Here is a 16,189-nt window from a genome sequence, read left to right on the forward strand (position 1 = left end):
CAGGAATGCAGGAGAGTAGTTATGTTAATTAATTCAAATTAATTCAATTTGAAAATAAAATCTGTATCGAGTCAATAAATTATATAGAAATTTTGAGAAGGAAGAAGAATTTGTGGAATAGGGCACACAAGTACCCCTTCTTAATGATCTCTTTTTGGGAAGAAGAAACAGCAGATACAGAGAGTTATAGGAGGGACCCGATCAGAAAATACCAAGGGAGCACTGAAATGTCACACGGGGCATGGGGTGTTCTTATTCATGTTACAGTTCCCATTTCCCTGATACATATGAAAGACCCAGGAAGTTTGAATTGATGCCACCTTCTTCTGCCAAGAACTCTGCTGGTATTGAGGGAAAACATTCACAATCATTCTATTTATTCCAAATTATTCTATTGACCATGAGTTTTGAAATGGTCAGTAATGCTGGTTGTTGATGGGGGTCAGGTGGGAGGGAGTGCGTCCTTTGCAGAAAATCACTTTCTTAAAAGAAGCACAAAATGCATTTTTCCTTGACCCTCTCTTTCCTCCAAAGACCCCCTTTCAACTGTGAAGAACTGGGCATTAAAACCCCTCTTCTGCCCCTGCACTGCCAGAGCCTGTTTATTTTCTGCAGAATCTGTTCTGCTCACAAATCTAAACCCCAAAGCCTTCATTTTGCATTCCTCTGTAAAATAAAATCAAGGATCCCTTGGAGGATCAAGCTTTCTGAGAGAACACCTATTACTATCATTTGTGTGAAGATATTGTTGGAAAAATGATGCATACCTATGTCAAAGTTTCATATGAGAAATTTCTTTTAGGAAAATATTGGAAAGGCCTCACTTTTTCCTTTCTCTTGAGAAACTGGTAACCCTTTCTATGAGACTAAGAACAACACAACTGAGAGATTGCCTTTTTTCCTTTGGCTGTCATTCATTCAGTGTCTCTGATGCTAGTTCATATTTTCCCAGATCCTATTTTATTTTTATTTGTTTATGCCTCCCTTATCTATAAACAGGTTCAAATCCTTTGTGGAATGAGGTATAGAAGAAAGGAGGGAAAGTAAAGAAAGAAGGAATGTACAGAGGGAGGAACGAGGGAGAGAGTACCCCAAATTTTGCTCATAAAATGAGCTGATCAAATGTATATTTCATTCTCTTTGCTACAAACAATATTTTATATTTATCATTCTGTTGGAAAGCCACAAAAGCAGATCATGAAGTTTTATTTTCCCTTAAAAAGAACAAATAATGGGAACTCTGAAAAGAGCTGGCAGTCCGTCTTACAATGGCAGGGAGGGATTGGAAACTAAAAAAAGAGAAAAGAAAGAAAGAAACAAAAGCATAACATGTTTCTTGTTTATGTAGGTATGGGAGTTGAAAAGCAGCACTGATCCTTCCAATAAACCCTTAATCATGCATTACCCCCTCAGATCCTAACAAACACCAGTGAAATAGGTCACCTGGGAATGATCTCACCTGAAGATATGAAGCTCAACTTACTCAAAACCACAAAACTAAGATTTCCTACAGTGTTGTAATGGATAAGACAGGAGGCTGTAGTGTCAGACGTAGCTTGAATTTCAGGTTCTACTATTAATTATTTACAAGACTTTGAGCATGTCACTTAACCTGTTTCCTCATATATAAAATGAGAATAATGAGTACTGTCTGCAACACCCTATTTTCCCTCCTCCAAATGTCCTGTGTACTTTGTACTAGTATCCAGAAATCTGCCCTGGCCAGACCTAATATAAGCCTTGTCTGGGCCTCTTCCTTGGAACTGAAGTCTCCAACTCAGAGTTTTCTCTCTCACTGCAGGGTAGGAAACACCACTTGGTCCCTTTGCCGGTTGCCAATGTTCCAGCTGACAGCCACCCCGGCAAGTGCCCTCGCGGATGAGCCCGTGCACATCCGAGTGACAGGCCTGCCTCCACTGCAGACGGTGACACTCATGGCATCTATGAAGGATGAGAAGGGGAATCTGTACCAGTCCAGAGCCTTCTACAGGGCCAACAAGGCTGGTGAGCTGGACCTGAAGCAGGCTCCTGCCTTGGGGGGCCACTATGTGGGGGTCCACCCTATGGGCCTCTTCTGGTCTCTGAAGCCTGAGAAGGCTTTTGAGAGGCAGATTAAGAAAGATGTGATGAACAGCCCCTTTTGGATCACTCTGGACCTATATGACTCCGTTTATTTACAAAAGTCAGGGGAGGTTCAGCCCAGGGCCAGCCAGGTGGTGCAGCGTTGGTTCTCCAGCCCTCAGATGCAGCGGGTGCAGGTCCAAGAAGGTCGTGTGCGAGGAGCCCTTTTCCTCCCTCCAGGTGAGACTAATCTTTCATGATTTAGAAGACATGGTTCATGGAAATAAAAACAAAAACAAAGGGCATCAAACTGTTGGCGAACTAGTATTTCCCACAATATTTTAAAAGTAATAAGCCATTTCATTGTGTGTGTGAAGGTGGAATTCATTCTGCTCAGCCTGTACTTTTGTTGTTACCTACTTGACCCTCGTGTTACTCTTTCTGATCTCATTCTCTTCTCTTTTTTCTTGCTCTTAGGGGAAGGCCCTTTCCCAGGACTCATTGATTTGTTTGGGGGCATTGGGGGTCTAGTTGAATATCGGGCCAGTCTTCTGGCTGCCCATGGCTTTGCAGTGCTGGCTTTAGCATATTTTGCCTACGCAGACCTGCCCAAGCAGTTGCAGGAGGTGGACCTGGAATATTTTGAGGAAGCTGCCAACTTGCTACTAGCTCATCCCAAGGTATTTAAAATACTTTTCATTTTACCTGGCAACATTATAGCCAAAAAAAGAAAATCACAAATGTCCGTTCTGCCTATATTACCAGTCTGTTTAGACTTGGGCACAGCACAGTTGAGTTAAAATGCAGATAATAATACATACCTTGTAGGATTGTTGGGTTGATTAGGATCAGCTTAGTGCTTACTGGCACAAAGAAGACAATAAATGGTGGGTATATTATGATTCTCTTCATTTGCTAGTTCAAAAATGTTCAAATATCAGGTATTTCTTACAGTTCAACCTGACAGGGTAAAACAAACGTATCACCTAATGTTTATATTAAGTGACTATTTGTTAGACTCTATGCTAAACACTTTATATGCACTATCTCATTTAATGCTCATAATTACTGTGCGGTTAGTACTTTTGACATGGTCCTCATTTTTCAGATGAGAAGGCATACCCATCTCAGTTAAGTAAGAGGCCAACACTCCACAGCCAGTAAGTGTCAGAGCCCTTGGGGCAATGTCTTTGCTCCAAACCATTAAGTCATCCTGACTCCCCAACTTACATCGTTCTCTCCTGGAGCCTTGACTCTTCTCAAGAAGAGATAGGATATGTTTCCTATTGGAGCATCACCGGTATCCTCATCTTCAGTGTTATCATCATCATAATCAAATATACGTGTGATTTTCCTAAGCATATTTGGCTCTGTTTAAAGGATTGCCTAGAAGGAATTAAATCCCAGGTACAATGTTTTCAAGTTAATTTTTTTTTCACTTCAAGTTTAACTATTTGTGACATTGTATGAGGAGAAAGGGCAATTGCCAAAATTCAATTAGTAGTTAGATTCCACAGAAGAGGTTCAATTCCCACCTCTGCCCCTTGATACTATTGTAACCTTGAGCGAGACTTACACTTCCTGAATCCCCGTTTTCTTGTTGGAGGGCCGAGCATATAGTAAACGCTCAATAAATCCACCTTGTCACCTGTGCCCATCTGGTTTCTTCCCTCTTCCTTTCCCCACACCCTCAACCCATCCCAAAGTGTTTTAGATTCTTTCTCAGTAAATCACACCCCCTTCACCCTCCCTGCCGCTGTTTTAGTCCCTCATCATTGCTCAGCTGTGATGCTGCAATAGTGCATTAATCAATTTCCTGTCTCCAGTTATAGCCCTCCTCCCTCACTTCCCAATCCACTCCTCATGTGGATGGTTCCCAGACATGGATGCACACTGGATTTCCTTGGGGATATTTTATAGTATCAGATTCTTGGGCCCACTCAGACCTACTGAAGTAGCTCTCAAAAAACTGGATCTTAGGGGCTTCGCTGGTGGCGCAGTGGTTAAGCATCTGCCTGCCAATGCAGGGGATGCAGGTTCGTGCCCCGGTCTGGGAAGATCCCACATGCCACGGAGCAGCTAGGCCCGTGAGCTATGGCCGCTGAGCCTGCGCGTCCGGAGCCTGTGCTCCGCAACGGGAGAGGCCACTACAGTGAGAGGTCCGTGTACCGCAAAAAAAAAAACCAAAAACAAACAAACAAAAAACTGGATCTCAGAAAGCTCAAGTTTTAAAAGTTTTTTTTTCAGGTGATTCTGATGATAGAAAGGTGCTGGGGATACAACTGTGAGCAAAGTAAACACACAGGGTCACTATGTATTTGCTATTGTTTGTCCAGAATGCCCTTCCTTTCCTCATTCATCCCTCAGACTTCTTTCCTTCCCTCTGGTCCCTGGGCCCACCACAAAGTTAAGGACTCCCTCCTGTGACCTACTACTTTTCCTAGTGGACTGGGAACTGACATTCAATTTTTTACAGAATCCAAGTCTTTCATCTTTACACTCCCAATCCTTCCAGGATTAGCCTTTGGTTTAACGAATATGCAAATCCTTTGTAGCTGTAAAATGCTGTTTAAATATGAATTACACTTACCTAATATCTGAAAGAAACTGGGACACCTCTTTTACTAGCTGGAGAGAAGAATTCGATTCTTCAAAAATCTTACCTGCCTCTGCTCTTGTGATGTCTAATGTTGCTGGTGTATTAGACCCTTTTTGCCTTTATAGAGCTCTGCTTTGGGTGAAGAGTTTTAATTTCTATTTTTTCACTTAATCTTCATAACTGTCCTACAAGGTAGGTAATATTATCACCCCATAAGACAATAAGGCTTAGGGAGGGTAAGTAGGTAGTATTCTCTCTCAGTCGCAAAGCTGGTAAACCTTAGTGCCAGGACTCCCACCCCACATTTTCAGACTCTTCCCATCATACTAGCTTACTGGCCTATAGGACAGCTCCTTCTCAGAGAATGCCCTGTAATGGGTTTCCTTTATTTTCTCCTTCAGATCCAAAAGCCAGGAATTGGAGTGATCTCTGTGAGCAAAGGTGCAGAGATCGGGCTGGCCATGGCCTGCTACCTGAAGGAGGTGGCAGCCACTGTCTGCATCAACGGGTGCAATGCCATCTTTGAATTTCCGCTCAGGTACCGGGATCTGGTTATAACACCCATCCCCTCGTTTCCGGAGCGCATGGAGTTCAACATCATGGGCGCTTTGTGCCTCCGTCACTACAAGGGGAACCCCCGAGATGCACTGAATCAACACAGTGTGCTTCCTATTGAAAAGGCCCAGGGTCCGATCCTCTTCATTATAGGGGAGGATGACGAATGCTTCAATAGCAGAGAGTACGCTGAGCAAGCCCTGGACCAGCTGCGGAGGCACGGCAGAAGCAGCGGAAGGATGCTGCTCTACCCCGGGGCGGGCCACCTCATAGAGCCGCCCTATTTGCCCCTGTGCTATGCGTCCTGGAGTCGCGGCCTCTTCAGCCCCCTGCTCTGGGGGGGTGACCCTGTGGGCCACGCGGCAGCCCAGGAGCACGCCTGGGGAGAGATCCAGAAATTCTTCAGGCAACACCTTGTTCAGAGCAGAAGCACACTCTAAGGGTGATGATAGGGGAGGAGAAACAAAAAAATTGGATAAGGCAGGGATGTGGGTGGGGGAGGGGAATCCTGATTTCTCTAGATTCACAGTCATCTTGAATCAACTGGAAGGAAATTGGACAAAGTCAAAGAATCAGGTGCATCTGAAATATTTCTAACAAAATTGGATGTGCTTTGAATTTTTGTAAATTGAATCTCGGTTTATATGCACCAGGTACGTTGCTATTTCAAAATTGTGATACCCTTGCAAATTGAATAACCTTTTGTACCCCGGTAAGGGAAACCTTGGATCCAGGTATTGCCAATCTAGATGAACGTCCTGGAACTTTGAAGTCGCTTGTGAAATCATTTTCTGTTTAAACCATTGTGAGTTGAATTTGACATTTGATATGAAAAGTTCTGATGCCACCATCAAGGGTAATCCTTGCTAGAGATTTCCAGTAGATACGTTAATTCCTTTTTAGAATAGTAACGATTCTTTTTATTCCTAAAATATATTTCTTTTTTATAATTTTAATCAGGAGTGGGGCTAAATGCTCAAGTGCCTTTGGAGCATTTAGTGAAATTAAATTAGCTATATTTAAAGTGATTAGAAGAGAGCTGGGCACATAGCAATTTCTCTATCAGAGTTAGCTATTATCATTTTCATGATGCTTTTCTCCTTTAATCTGTTAATGTGGTGAATTGCATTCATTAATGGACTAATTTTGCTTATTCATCTAATTCTACTAGATCAGTTTCTCATATTGACTAGTTTGGGCTTTAAAATTTCTTTTGAAGCCAACCTAGTCATTTATATTTTCTCAGAATTTCACCCCTATTTTCTGGAACACATTTTTCTCTTATAATTTTTTACATATCCCCTGTTGTTTATTTGCACGCTTTCTCCTTTTCCTTTCAGTCTGACTTGCTAAATATTTGTCTATTTTATTAACCTTTTCTTAGAATAGCTTTTGGGTTGTTTATTGGTCAAATCTAATTTTTCCTGATTCATCAGTGTATGCTTCTTTGAAATAAGTTCATTCCTTCTGCCATATTTGTGTTTTCCTGGCTTTTTGATATGCAGTGTTCTCATTTTGTTAATGTCTAAATAGTTTCTGATTTGCTTCCTCCCTCCCCCCACCCTTAAACCCAAGAGTAATTTTACCAAAGTACAAAGTATCATCCTGTAGATAACTTGCTGGTTATAAGGAACCTCACTTTGCAACGGAGGGGTCAGATTGTATCCACCTGAACCCACTGATCAAAGTTAGCATCTCCAAAAATGGTCAGTTTGACTTGTTGTGTTTCATGACAAGATGTAATGTGGAGCACCCAGCACTGCTTAGAACTATTTCTAACAACACTGTTCAACTTGAAGCTAATCAAGCCCTTAGATCAAACTTCCTACTAATGTGGTAGTGAACAAGTTAAATGGTACTACAAGGAGACAGACGTAGATTGTCCATCATTCTATGACCTGGTTAATTACCAAGTTAATTACCAACTGACCTTGTCTCTTTTCACAAGTTAATTGCATGAAAAATTTTGGAATTTTTCACTTTGTGGGATTTTGCTTTCCTTTTTGCATTGGAGTGAGCTGGGGGATTGTTCAAAATTAAAAGGGACTTAAGAGGCATATCAACCAAATGCTATGTGTGGGCCTGGTTTGAACAAAGTAACTGTAAAAAGACATTTGGGGGATAATTAGAGAACTCTGAATATGACTGGATATTAAACGATACTATGAAGTTGTTATCTTGTTAGGGGTCAAAATGGTATTGGGGTTATGTAAAAAAGTAACTTTTTAGAGATGCATACTGACATATTTAGAGGTGAAGCATTGCAGTATCTGGGAATTGTTTTAAAATACTACAGGAATCTGGCAAATGTGAAAAGTTATTATATCCAGATGATCGGTATAGTGAAGTTTGCTTTCTCTACTTTTATGTATGCTTGCAAATTTTTCATAATAAAAAAGTAAGAGATATAATCGGTATATTTACTTTTCTGCCCCAACAGACAAGAACTTTAGCATGCATTACATCTTTTCTCCATGACAACCCCATTAATTTCATATTAATTTTTTTGCAACCAATAATTATTATTTTTAAAATAATTTTGATTGGAGTGTAGTTGCTTTACAATGTGTTAGTTTCTGCTGTGCAGTAAAGTGAATCAGTCATACATATACATATATCCACTCTTTTTTAGATTTCCTTCCCATTTAGGTCACCACAGAGCATAGAGTAGAGTTCCCGGTGCTATACATTTGGTTCTCATTAGTTATCTGTTTTATACATAGTAGTGTATAAATGTCAATCCCAATCTCCCAGTTCATCCCACCCTTGGTAACCATAAGTTTGTTCTTTACATCTGTGACTCTATTTCTGCTTTGCAAATAAGTTCATCTGTACCATTTTTCTATATTCCACATATAAGTGATATTATACATTTGTTTTTCTCTTTGACTTGTTTCACTCTGTATGACAATCTCTAGGTCCATCCATGTCTCTGCAAATGGCACTATTTCGTTCCTTTATATGGCTGAGTAGTATTCCATTGTATACATGTACCACATCTTCTTTATCCATTCCTCTGTTGATGGACATTTAGGTTGCTTTCAGGTCCTGGCTATTGTGAATAGTGCTGCAATGAACATTGGGGTGCATGCATCCTTTTGAATTATGGTTTTCTCCAGATATACACCTAGGAATGGAATTGCTGGGTCATATAGTAGCTCTATTTTTGTGTTTTTTTAAAAAATTTATTTAATTTATTTATTTTTGGCTGCATTGGGTCTTCGTTGCTGTGCGTGGGCTTTCTCTGGTTGTGGGGAGCAGGGAGTACTGTTCGTTTCAGTGCACGGGCTTCTCATTGCAGTGGCTTCTCTTGTTGCGGAACACAGGCTCTAGGTGCGTGGGCTTCAGTAGTTGTGGCATGCAGGCTCAGTGGTTGTGGCTTGTGGGCTCTAGAGCACAGGATCAGTAGTTGTGGCACATGGGCTTAGTCTCTCTGCAGTGTGTGGGATCTTCCTGGACCAGGACTTGAACCCATGTCCCCTGCATTGGCAGGCGGATTTTTAACCACTGCGCCACCAGGGAAGTCCCCCTTGTCTTCTTATAAGAGGTTGATGAGGAGAATCCAGTGGTGATATTTTTCATATCTTCATTTCCAGGTCATGCCATAGACTATCAGTATTCTCCTTACTACTTGAAATAGAGTTATTAGCAACTTTAAATCTAATCAGGTTGAAGAGCCAGTTCCAGAAACGCCAGAACCAATTCAGAAAACTCATCCTTAAAACTGTTTCTTTAGAAACACTCTCAGTACCAAAATCTCAGTCAGGGTTCTCTGGAGAAATAGAAGCAACAAGATAAATATACACAGAGAGAAAGAAATTTATTATAAGGAATTGGCTCAGGTGGTTATGGAGGCTAAGTCCCCAGATCTGCAACCTGCAATCTGGAGACCCAGGAGAGCTGATGCTGTAATTGTAGTCTGAGTCTGAAGTCCTGAGAACCACAATAGTTAATAGTGTAAATTACAGTCTGAAAGCGGGCAGACTCGAGATCCAAGGAGAGCGGATGTTTCAGTATGAGACTGAAGGCAGGAAAAGACAGACGTCTTAGCTCAAACAGTTAGGCAGGAGGAGTTCCCTCTTTTTAAAGGAAGGTCAGCCTTTTTGTTCTTTTCAGCTTTCCATTGATTGGGTGAGGGCCACCCATATTAGGGAGGGCAATCTGTTTTACTCAGTCTGTTGAATTTAATGTTAATCTCATACAAAAACACCCTCACAGACATACGCAGAATAACGTTTGACCAAATAACTGGGCTCTCTGGCTCAGTCAAGTTGATACATAAAATTAACCATCACAGGATAGGTAGTCACTAAATTATTTCCATTTTACAGATGAGTAAACTACGCCTTGAGGAGTTTTAACATACCTAAGCCCACACAAGTATAGATGACTTTACAATGGGATTGAGTTTATAGTCTTCCTCCAAAACTCATGTAACTATTATTTCACCTGCCTGACAGCAGTATCTACCCAGGTCGCAGTAGCTAGGGATGAAATAATCCAATCTTCTCTTGTCTGTTATATTATGGCTTCCACTATAATTTAGGTTGGATGTGGTGTCTTTGTAATTTTTTAGTTTGGTTAGCTCAACACATAATATTAAAAGACAGACTAGTTCAAAGACAGAGCCTTACAATACTTTAACTGATAATACCACACATACAGAAAGAAAAATTCAGACCAACCAGAGGTGTGTTCTGGCCTCAGGGAGAAAGATTTAGTGAATATCCATCATTGCCCTGAATGAGAAAAACTGGGTCAGAGAAGAAAATCCACCAATAGAGGAAATATAGATGGGTCAACAATAGAAAAGTTATCTTAGCCATGGGACCAGGACTGTGCAGCAGGCTTTTCCCATGGCTTATTCAATGATCTGTATACACTATTCACCTTTAAAAAAAATTGTTTTCATGCTAACCAAGCAACATTTTAACTAATAAAATGGTTTTCTAGACACCCTGATTACAAGATGGGGTATGGGTAGGGGATGTCAAATTCTGGACACAAATTAGTGATGATTCCACCATCAATTAATAAATGTTTTTTTGAGCTTATATGTGGTGTGATAAAGATAATATTTGAAAATGTATTTACATGCTTTTGTCATAGCATTTCCTTGCTTTTATTTTCCCCTGGTTCTATCTGAAACTGTGTGTAATAATTAGTCAAATCCATTTCACTTGCCTTCATTAATCAAGGTCGTTTTAACACTTGCATGTCCTCCAAGCAGCTCCTAGCCTAAACAAGATGTTTGCCTAAGTTATTTTCCAGGACCTTTCCAGGAGTCTCAGCTGTGTATAGTTCAAGTTGAGCTAGTTAAGGGTCGCACCATCGACCCTCCAGCTGGGCAGGTGCTAGTGTCCGCTGGGTGACTTTTTGAACGTAGAGAGGCCTGTAGCTTAGCTACACCTGTGCAGGACCACGATTATCGGGCACCCTTTCCCAATCACCTTTCCCCACTCCCCCCACGCCCTGCTTCTTTATTGGTCATCCCATAAATAACCCAGCCCCTTGTCTTCTGCGAGGTGGATTTGAGGTTTGTTCTCCGGTTTCTCCTCTTGGCTGCCTTGGGAGTAAAACCTCTGCTTCGAGTCTTAGTGACTCAGCGTTTTGGCTTGCTGTGCCTCCTGAAAGATGAACCTGGCTCAGTAACAAATTTGGTGGGTCAACCAGGAGGTAAGTCCAGATGGGAATTTTGCCTGTTGGTTTGTTGGCCTCTTGCTGGTGCTGAGAGCCTGTGCACGAATCCAAGCAGCTCCCTGGTCCATTTGTAATAGGACCGTCCTTGGGATTTCTCTGGGGAGGTGCCACCAACCTTCAGCACTTAGTTTCGTTTTGCACTGAAAAAATGGTTTTGGGGTAGTTTCGTTTTGCACTGAAAAAATGGTTTTGGGGGCTTCCCTGGTGGCGCAGTGGTTGAGAGTCCGCCTGTCGACGCAGGGGACACGGGTTCGTGCCCCGGTCCAGCAAGATCCCACATGCTGCGGAGCGGCTGGGCTCGTGAGCCATGGCCGCTGAGCCTGCGCGTCCGGAGCCCGTGCTCCGCAACGGGAGAGGCCACAACAGTGAGAGGCCTGCGTACCGCAAAAAAAAAAAAAAAAAATGGTTTTGGGGGTTTGGGTTTGGAAGATGTCTTTTGGGTAACCTCGTTAAAGAAACACACCTATGCCCAGGTTGTTTGTTCGATCCTGACCCGGTCGTGGGTTGGAGACCCACCTGGTGGGATGTGGGCAGACAATATAAAAGGTTACAGCGGTTGAGTTACCTGGGTTAAAGGCCCGGGATTTTGTTTTTTGATCTTGTTAGGTGGGGCAAAATCCTGTAAGGCAAGTCCCCACTGGAGGTGTGATTGCTGAAATGGGGCAGCCGATGGGATTGACCTGGGTCCATTCTCCTTTTTCAATTAGAGATTTATTTAATTGCAAGAACAATATGCCAACTTATAGAGATGACCCAAAGAGAATGGAAAACTTTCTTTCATCGATTTCTTGCAACCCACAACCTGACCTGGGCCGGTGTTCAAAATTTATTAACCACCCTCCTCATTTCAGAAGCATGTAGAATGGTGCTGGATAGAGCTGGGGAGGAGGCAGGTGAGCTTCATTCAGAAACCCCTGGCGGCCCGATACAGGCTGCTGCCAGCACAGCTGAACCAGCAGTGCATCCTAACTGGGATGTGATGCTGGGGATAGGCCCAAACTTGGACATTATCGAGACTGAATTCTTGCAGGATTGTGAAGAGGGGGCCGAAACAAAGAAGTCTTAATGAAACACAGGAAGGAATGCAGAAATGGAATGAGGAGGCTTCAGAATTTCTAAAGAGGATCTTTAAAGCCTATGGGCATATACAGATACAGTCCCTGAGGCCCAGAGAATCTAAAGATGGTTAATATAACTTACTGGTCAGAGGGCCTCTAATACACAAAGGAAAACGCAGAAGGTGGAAGGGGCTTTAGGAAGGGGCTTTAGGAATGCCTATGTCTTAGCTTGCTGAAATTGCCTTTAAAATTTTTAATGGCAGGGACCATGTTTAGGGAAAAGGAACAATGGAGAATGAAACAACAGGCCACTCTGCTGGTGCCTGCCTTAACACAGAGAAGAACTGTACCCCCACAAAGGACTCGCCAAAAGGTAGGGGGCCCCAGGCCCTAAACTTCCCCTGGAACGGGTTACCCGATAGTGGGTGTCACTCTGGCTTTCTTTCAGTTCTTCACATGTGTAAAACTCGTTTTTGCCCCAGGATGTTTGTACATGCTGCTCTCTTGGCTACTTTCTGTCTATTCATCTCCAACTCATTGTAATGTGTATGTCACTTTAAAGAAGACATAACACTTGCCCTATCTAAATCAGGTCTCCCTTCAAAGCACTAAATGTTTTGTGGTCCTCCTTTTCTTCCACTTGACCCAAAATTCCATAAGGGTGAGAAGTAGGTCAATTTTGCTGAATATTCCCAGTTCTTGGCATGACTCTTGACACATAATAGATGCTCATTAAATACCTGTTGAATGATTGTATCACTCAATCCTGGGATATTTGGACCAAGAACTAGGATGCAAGCAAGAGATTTGATGTTCACTCCAAAATTCCCATGATAGTAGAAGGGATGACAGTAAATAACTGTCAGACAAGTTCTAGTACACATCTTGACTTCAGCAGGGCAAGAATAGTGTAACAGACTTAAGCCAACCTCCTTAAAAAGAACTAGGGCAATCTGGTATTTGTGTCTGCCTCTAAGACACTTAAACACCCTCGAAGTTCTGGTAGTTGCATATAATAGGGAAGTCAAGGCAATTTATTGGAAACAAAAATGCTATTCCTGTCTCTTCTGCTCTTTAAATCATACCAGTAATGTCTGCTCCTCCTCCTGTATATGGGATTATGCCTGCTTGCATTTCTGATTCACTGGAGCTACATACAGTCCTTCTGTCTATTATAGTCTAATTAGAGAGATCTCTAGAATTTACCAAGAGAGGCACCCACATCTTCATAACTGCTGAGTGCAGTTTCCTCACCCTTATTTCTGTATCTAAATATACTTATCTTTCATTTACCTTCAGGCCCCATGCAAATTCTCTTTATTTCCAAATGAGTCACAGTCTCCTTCAGACAAATTAACTGGAACCCTGGAACCTGTCCATTTGACAAACTTGGCTCTGTCAGATCCTATTCTGGGTACAGAATCAAAGAACTGAAAGATGTCATAAATATCCTCAGGGGCTAATAGTCTCATGAGGTTGCTTATGTCCACACACTATATCAGCCTTTCTTTTGTTTCTTCCTGCTTCCCTCTCACAGTGAGTCAGACTTCTCAGGCTCTTCTGGGCTTTCTTTAAAAAGAGGAAGGAAAGCTCATTGCAGATTTCATCCTGAGGTGATAGTGACCACTCCTCCTACTTACACAGAGGGCTTTGTCCTGGGTAGAAGGCCCATGTGGGGGGGTCTCTAGCCTTATGAAATGAATCTCAAATGGCAGGCTTCCAAGATCAATGTGAAGCCAGTGAAATGACTTGGGGCTAAATCAGGGGAAACACTAAGGTTACCTTGTCATAATGGGAGGAATCAGACTGGCTCCGTGATCCCAGGGATGTGAGCCTGAGATGGTCCTTAGTTCCAAGTGCCCCAGTGTCGTGTCCTGTGGAGCATCCCTCACTGAAGTCATCAATAACATATCAAGGACAGGAAACTGGAGTCTGTGGCCAGAGATCTTAGAACACTTCTAATTGGTTCTTCCAGATCGAAACCAGAGTAAAGAGTAGAAGGGTAACTCTCATTTGGTCAACTTATGTTCTTGGAAATGCCATATCTGGTAGTCAGATATTTAGATGGTCTCCCATTGTGATAAGAAATGGGCAATGTAAAATCAATAGAGTCTGCCAGTATTTTTCAGAATGTCTTATGAACAATGAAATTGAGCTCTCATTGCCATTATTAAAAAATTATATATTTAGGAGATGAATCACTCTGAAGTTGGGCAACATTATACTTAGGTAGTTTATACAAGATTGGAAGCCTCAGAGCTTGCAAATTATTCCTTCTCATAACTAGAATGCATCTTTCTCATGATGTGCTTTGGTCAGCTACACCATTTAATTATACTCTAATACCTAAGTAGGTAGATGACATTGAGAAACCTCTGAAAAGATGTGGACTTGGTTCGCAGATATTTTGGTGTAGTGGAAAGAATGGAATTTGGAGTTGGGCAGACCTGGATTCTAGTATCAATGCTGACGTGTATAGCACCGCCTTGGGGTCATCACAGCTTCTCTGGGTTCCTTGTTTTGAACAACCAGCTTATGGTTGTGATGTAGCATTGGGGATGAGCAGGGCTTTCAACACTTTCCTTTCTTGCCCACTTCCCCAACTTTTAGTCAGACTTTACTCAAAACCTGTGTGTGAGTGTATATACATGTAAGTGCAAATAAGTTTAGGCCAGAATGAGATGGGGGATGAGTTTTAGCAGAGGTAACTTTTCCTAAAAATGATTCTGACTTTTTACTGACACCTTAGAAGTATCTATGGGCAAGCTGAAGACAAAGGTGGCTTGCTAGGCATCCAGAATGTGCCTCCGAGTGTCTTAATTTCAAGAATTCTTTTGTCTAAACACACACTCCTTCATGAAAGGACATATCAGTCATGCCTCTATTAGGATTGATCCCATAGGCCTGGAACTGAGGGGGATAAACACTTATTGAGGTCACGTCACTGTGACTCTTCAGATACCTTTGCCCAGTGGATGAAGCTTCAAACAAAGGACACGAGCCAAGATACATTTTGTGATAACTTTTTTCTTTAGAAAAAAAATATGTACAAAAACTAAGAAGAACCAACGTGGAAGTGTCGAGAAAACATTCTGATAGATACAGACAAGGGAGCTCCCGCTCTCAAGGAAGTTACACATTAGTTATTACCATGCTAGAAAAATGTGATGCAGTTAAAATTCTACAACAATTAAAAGCCACAAAGTCAAGCTGTTGCTCTGGGGCTCTAGGTTGTAGATGCTCTGATACCCTTTCTGCAAAACAATACTGTGCAAACTGTAAAATATTCGTTTTCATATAAAGTCCATACAATATGATCTACAAAGCTGAGTTGACAGGGGATGCTGGTACTGGCAGTTTTTTGGGAAAGAAGGCTGCAGTGTCACCTGCCAGCCCAAAGACATAATTGCAGAAAGATCTTGAATTTCTTAACCAGGAGAGGCCATTACTTAAGAATCATACCCAACATTCCTCAAATCCAGGATTTCCTGCCATTGTTTATGTAACTTAGGTGATTTTATTAATGTGTTACTTTAACTTAGAATGCAATCACATGTTAAGAAATCAGAAAAAGTTCTTTTTCAAAGTAGTACTTCTTTCTACACAATTGATTTTGCGATTTACCAAAAACCAACATTGTCTTCCCTGCAACTCAGAAGTTTTTTTATTTTTAAATTCAAAACTTCTGGAGGAGGCAGCAACTGTGATAATAAAAGATTAAAGTGAATTATTTCATTTCAGTGTCTATAAAATGAAAAAAGGTTTGTGTACAAATATCACAAAACAACATCAACCATTGAATAAATGTGGTTCTTCAATGCACACCTAAAGAAGAAGAAAATTTTGTTTAAAATTCTGGCATAAATATATTAAAGCTGACAAAAAAAAAATCAGGGCAAGCTACGTCACTTCCTCATACAAAAAATGTACAAAACATTAGCCTCTAACTAGATAAACATAATACTTGTCTTCACAGTTTGACATCAAGTAACTGTGTGCCTTGAAGTATCGAATTGGAGGGTGATTTAAAAAAAAAACAGCTTGTGACACGTCAGCCGTTTCAGGTAACTTCGGTCATAGAGGCAGAGTGATTCTGCGAACACAAGCAGATAAAACCTTAGTTGACTCATGCACACATTCTCCCCAGAATATCTTCTTGCTTTCCTGTCTCAAGTTCATTCTGTTCCCGCTCCCTGACATGCTCTTCCAAGGACCC

General features: G+C 41.6%; 2 protein-coding genes across 4 annotated transcripts in view; one reads left to right on the forward strand and one right to left on the reverse strand.

The window, feature by feature from the left end:
- The window catches only part of LOC103081315 (acyl-coenzyme A amino acid N-acyltransferase 2-like), a 12,430-nt gene extending 6,775 nt beyond the window's left edge, over window positions 1-5,655 (forward strand). Inside the window, exons 2-4 of the mRNA XM_007456399.1 lie at window positions 1,802-2,301; window positions 2,539-2,741; window positions 5,062-5,655. Of these exons, the coding sequence (XP_007456461.1) occupies window positions 1,802-2,301; window positions 2,539-2,741; window positions 5,062-5,655 (1,297 nt within the window). The remainder of the gene's footprint in view (window positions 1-1,801; window positions 2,302-2,538; window positions 2,742-5,061) is intronic.
- Window positions 5,656-14,980: 9,325 nt separating this feature from the next.
- PLPPR1 (phospholipid phosphatase related 1) overlaps window positions 14,981-16,189 on the reverse strand; it is a 270,599-nt gene continuing 269,390 nt past the window's right edge. The window contains exon 8 of one of the 3 annotated variants that reach the window (XM_007456400.1): window positions 14,981-16,066. In XM_007456400.1, coding sequence (XP_007456462.1) covers window positions 16,034-16,066 — 33 coding nt within the window. In that variant the 3' untranslated portion in view covers window positions 14,981-16,033. The remainder of the gene's footprint in view (window positions 16,067-16,189) is intronic. The other 2 variants (XM_007456401.1, XM_007456402.1) reach the window with 2 other exon arrangements.

This window comes from Lipotes vexillifer, unplaced genomic scaffold (genome assembly GCF_000442215.2).
Source record: "Lipotes vexillifer unplaced genomic scaffold, Lipotes_vexillifer_v1.1 scaffold607, whole genome shotgun sequence".
Taxonomy (NCBI): Eukaryota; Metazoa; Chordata; class Mammalia; order Artiodactyla; family Lipotidae; genus Lipotes; species Lipotes vexillifer.